The 4,349-nt window shown below is 29.8% G+C and overlaps 1 protein-coding gene across 1 annotated transcript; it reads right to left on the bottom strand.

Moving 5' to 3' along the window:
• LOC119679957 (probable histone-lysine N-methyltransferase Mes-4) lies at positions 1 to 3,846 on the bottom strand (the record flags this gene model as incomplete). Its single annotated transcript, XM_038092557.1, is given in 5 exon segments — positions 1 to 1,025; positions 1,149 to 3,075; positions 3,148 to 3,240; positions 3,321 to 3,512; positions 3,570 to 3,846. Coding segments are annotated over 5 exon segments (3,253 nt in total), but the record flags the coding sequence as incomplete, so codon positions are not given.
• Between the last annotated feature and the right edge of the window lie 503 nt (positions 3,847 to 4,349).

Raw genomic sequence — 4,349 nt, 5'->3', positions numbered from 1 at the left:
GATTGCTTTGAATTAATACATCTGAATCAATTAAATGATAATCAGTGCTGGCAGTATTTAGATCGTTAACGGCATCCTGACTGGATACAGCTAAATTTTTTTGTGTATTTACATTTTTATTAATTGATGATGCAATTATGTTTAGAGACAAATCTGTTGTGCTGTTTGATCGTGATCTTCTACGAGTTATTGAACGTCTAACATTACTGTCATCATTATTTTTTCGAGTATTAGTTGCGCAATCTACATGAATCCAGGACCGACAGTTCGCACATTTTATTATATTATCACCCCCTTTGTAACAATACTTACAAACTGTAAACTTTCCAACTCCTCGAAATAAATATTTTTGATCTAAATTGTACAAATCGTCAATAACTTCTTCTATTGCACGAGTTGGTTCTCTTTTTACTCTTTCTTCTTGTACTCTCTCTACTAACTCATTAACCGGTTTAGTATTCATTTGATTCAAGTTCGTTGACAAACGTTGAAAGGCTATATGTTTCAACCTATTTGATAAGCGTTTCACTGATGACGATGACCCATCGTTTTCTATGTCGGTCAACACTGACCCATATTCAGAAGCACTATAACTATTATAAAGTTGTTGTTCATATTCGACTTTATTCATATATTTTAATGACCATATTTTTTTTGCGTAAATAAGCAAACTTTCGTCATGTTTATCATTCATATTACTTTCCGTAGTAAATTCTTTCAACGCAAGTTGAAGTTTTTTAAAATTCGGGTCTTCGAAAATATCAGGGCATAAGCTGTTGGTAGAGTTCCAAGTATCTGACGGTTCTTCTTTACTTAATTCAGCACCTAGACTTAGTTTTGTACGTTTTGGCATCGCTTTTATAGGTGAATATTGTGGACTAAATGGTGATATTGATCGTTGTCTCTTGGATAGAGGTACCATTTCCGTACTCATATCATCTATAGAATCTCTTCTTATTTGTGAGTCTCCATCATATGTTTCCATCATTGTCAATCGTCGCTTCATTTTGGTTTTTGATATTAATCTAATATTTACATAAATTACATAAATTAATATAAGCAATAAAATATTAAATATACACAAGATTAAAAGAAACGGGCGTAAACTATTTATTAATTAATTTATTAACTCTTTACTTTGTACTTACCGTGTATTTTCATACATCTCTTTAAGCACTTCTAAACGCTCCGAATGATCCACTCTTGTTAAAATAGTAGCTTCGCGAACGGCTTCATACCATTTTTGCTCTCTATTTCGATTCGGAATCATACATTTATTTTGGATTGCCTTTTTGCCTTCTGTTTTCTCGATATCATCGACAAGTTTTTTATAGGATTTTAATCCTGCATATGGCATAACATTTTTCGCCATATTTGTTCGACAATTATCAGCAAGAAACATAACATGTACAAAATTTTTGGAACTTATGTTCGTAATAATATTTCCATCTGGATCTGGGCAAGCGATACAAGGCCAATAACAGTAATTATATATTTGAGCCCACAGTAAATCACCACTTTTATATGGCAAACAATGTTCGTCATTGGCTATCGATGAACCTTTTGCACTATCATTGCTGATAGGCGAAGAAGACTTTGCAACAGATACGAAATCTGTAAAATTCTGATTCTCGTTTATCAATTGTATGTGTCCAGTAAATTCCACGTCATCTAAATCAGTATCCAATTTGGCTACTGTACAATACACGTTACTATTTACTATTGGCTCGTTACATTCCTGTTCATGAATTGAGCGTTCTTGTTTTTTATCGTTTAAAAATACACCTATTACATCAGTTTTAGATACATTTTTGCAAGCAATGTTATCACCCACAAATATTAGGTCTTCAATAGAAGTTTCATTGTTGATGAGACTATAGTCCGTTTCAGCATTAGCTGTTTTTAATTCCTCACTTTTTAGAGGAATTTTTGCAGTAATCGTTAAACACTGATTATTTAAATCTATAAAAGCAGCTTTCAAATGATCGCTACCATGTTTTGATTCAATGCTGTTTGAAACTTCACTTAAACTGTTTGACTGATCTACATTAACATTAATCTTAGGTATGGTATTACCACAGGATATATTCTCATCGAAAAATATTATGTCTTCGATAGTCGTTTTATTGTTTATGATACTGAGATCTGGTTCACCACTTGCTGTTCTTGATTTTTTAGGTTTTTTTAGAGGACTTTTTATAGCAATTTTTAAACCTTCGTAAGCATTTAAATGGTGATATTCTTTTTTTGTGTCAACTTTAGTAAAATCGCTTACATTTTTTTGCGCCTCAGTATTATCAGTTACAGATATGACACTTTTACAAGCTATGTTTTCATCAACAAATATTACATCTTCGGTAGAAGCTTCATTGTTGTCAAAACTTAGATCTGTTATAGTTTTCTCTCTTCTCTTGCTTTCTTTTTTTGTTGCATTAAATTGAATTCCAGTAAAGTTTTTATTAAGATTAAAATTTTCATTTACATCTTTAAACTCAACGTTATTCAAAACATTTTTTTGAAGTTCACTTAAATTCTTGTGCTGTACTCCAGTAACATTAGTTTTGGATATGCCATTTTCAGTAACAAATATTACATCCTCGTTAGAAGTTTCATTACTGGCAGGAATGAAATCTAGCTCAGCACTAGAATTTTTTAATTTCCTACGATTTCTTAAAACATTTTGCGATCCATTGAATTTTGTGTTGGTCTGATTTTTGTTTAAATATTGATCATCTTTTGACTTTTTCGGACTTAAGCGTTTATTTGGAGGCTCAGTAATGTTATTTTTTGGTTGATCGTCACCTTGAAACTTGTCCTTGAATATATTTGCAGTAAGTCCGTTTCCAACTGATTTATGTTTTGAATTCGCTGATTTTTTTGTCTGATCGGAAACTGATGGTTTTGTTTTTTTCGTAGATGACGTTAGTTTTGGCATACTTTTATAATTTTTCCTTGTATTTTGCCTTTTATTAATGTTCGATACCGAATCAATAATTCTTGTAGATGTTGGAGTATGGCACAATTGTGATGTTGACCTAGATTTATATATTTTGGAGCTCAGTGCTGAAGTATTTCCTAAAAGAAATAAAAATTTATAATTTTGAATTAATACGTTTTCATACTATTTATTTTAAATTTTACACATACTTCTTCTTGGAGTTGATAAACTTTTATGTTTAACAGATTTGTTTTTTTCTTCAACTGCTATTTTCTTCGTTTTTTCCAAATTGTTTCGGACACCTAAAAATCACACAAAATTTGTTAAAATTCATATATAAAATATATCTACTTATGGCTAAGATTATTAAATATTAACTTACTTTTTCTTGGAGTAGATAAACTGTGTGTGTTAACTAATTTATTTCCTTCAGGCGATGTATTTCTGTCATTCGGCGAGTCTTTCTTTGAATCTACAGCAGTTTTACTAGAGATTTTTTTTATAACACCTTTTTTAGATTCCGTTACCTTACTATTGGAAATAGGTAAGGCGCTGTTGCTGCTTTTCTTTTTTACTGTACAAAATTAACATATAAGTAAAATGAGAATTACATTATATTTTAATCATTTACCAGTTTTTTTAAACATAACGTATGTTCTATATGATAAAGTTTTGTAAAATATTATGCGCGATCAACGCAACAGTAAACCAATTAATTGCGACAATAATTACCGCGCCAAAAATCCTGCAGCCGTCTGACAAACTTTCAAGAAATGTTTACGTACAGGGTTGTTAATAATCAGCAGAGTTGCTTAGTAGAAGTATGTGCTCATAAAGTAATGCCAGATATAACAAAATCGAATATTTTGTGTGGTAAAGTCAGTTGATTGATTAATTAGCAATTAATCATAAAATAAAAAATTTTTCTATAATCATACTTTTTACAATAATATCATTAGTAACTTGTTTGAATGCAATTGATTTTTAAGCAAATAAACAAAATATGAACAAAAATAGTATTAAAAAATAAATGACAATTGAAAGATGACTGAAAAAAGTATATCATGCGTTACATGATATACATTCAGCACATTCACAGTGTCTCGTTCAGGCACTTCCCATTTATATTAATGAGTGAACGTTCACATTCTAATGAGCTCATTTATGTGGCTGATAGAACGTTTGTAAACTTCACTTAATAATATATCAAATAAAATATCAAATTTCATCATTTATATATAAATTGATGTAATTGATATATAAAAATACATAAATAAGTTTATATATCAAATATATATTTAATATCACTGTTATTTGTTGTTTTTTAATAGTTTACAATTTTTTATAAATCATTGTATGTTCTTTTTTACAATATTAGACATTAAATTATATTAAATTCCTTGCATATTCT

The sequence above is a fragment of the Teleopsis dalmanni genome, chromosome 2, assembly GCF_002237135.1.
Source record: "Teleopsis dalmanni isolate 2A chromosome 2, ASM223713v2, whole genome shotgun sequence".
NCBI classification, from domain to species: Eukaryota; Metazoa; Arthropoda; class Insecta; order Diptera; family Diopsidae; genus Teleopsis; species Teleopsis dalmanni.
The sequence above is the reverse complement of the archived record's forward strand: the minus strand, read 5'-3'. Positions and strand labels throughout refer to the sequence as shown.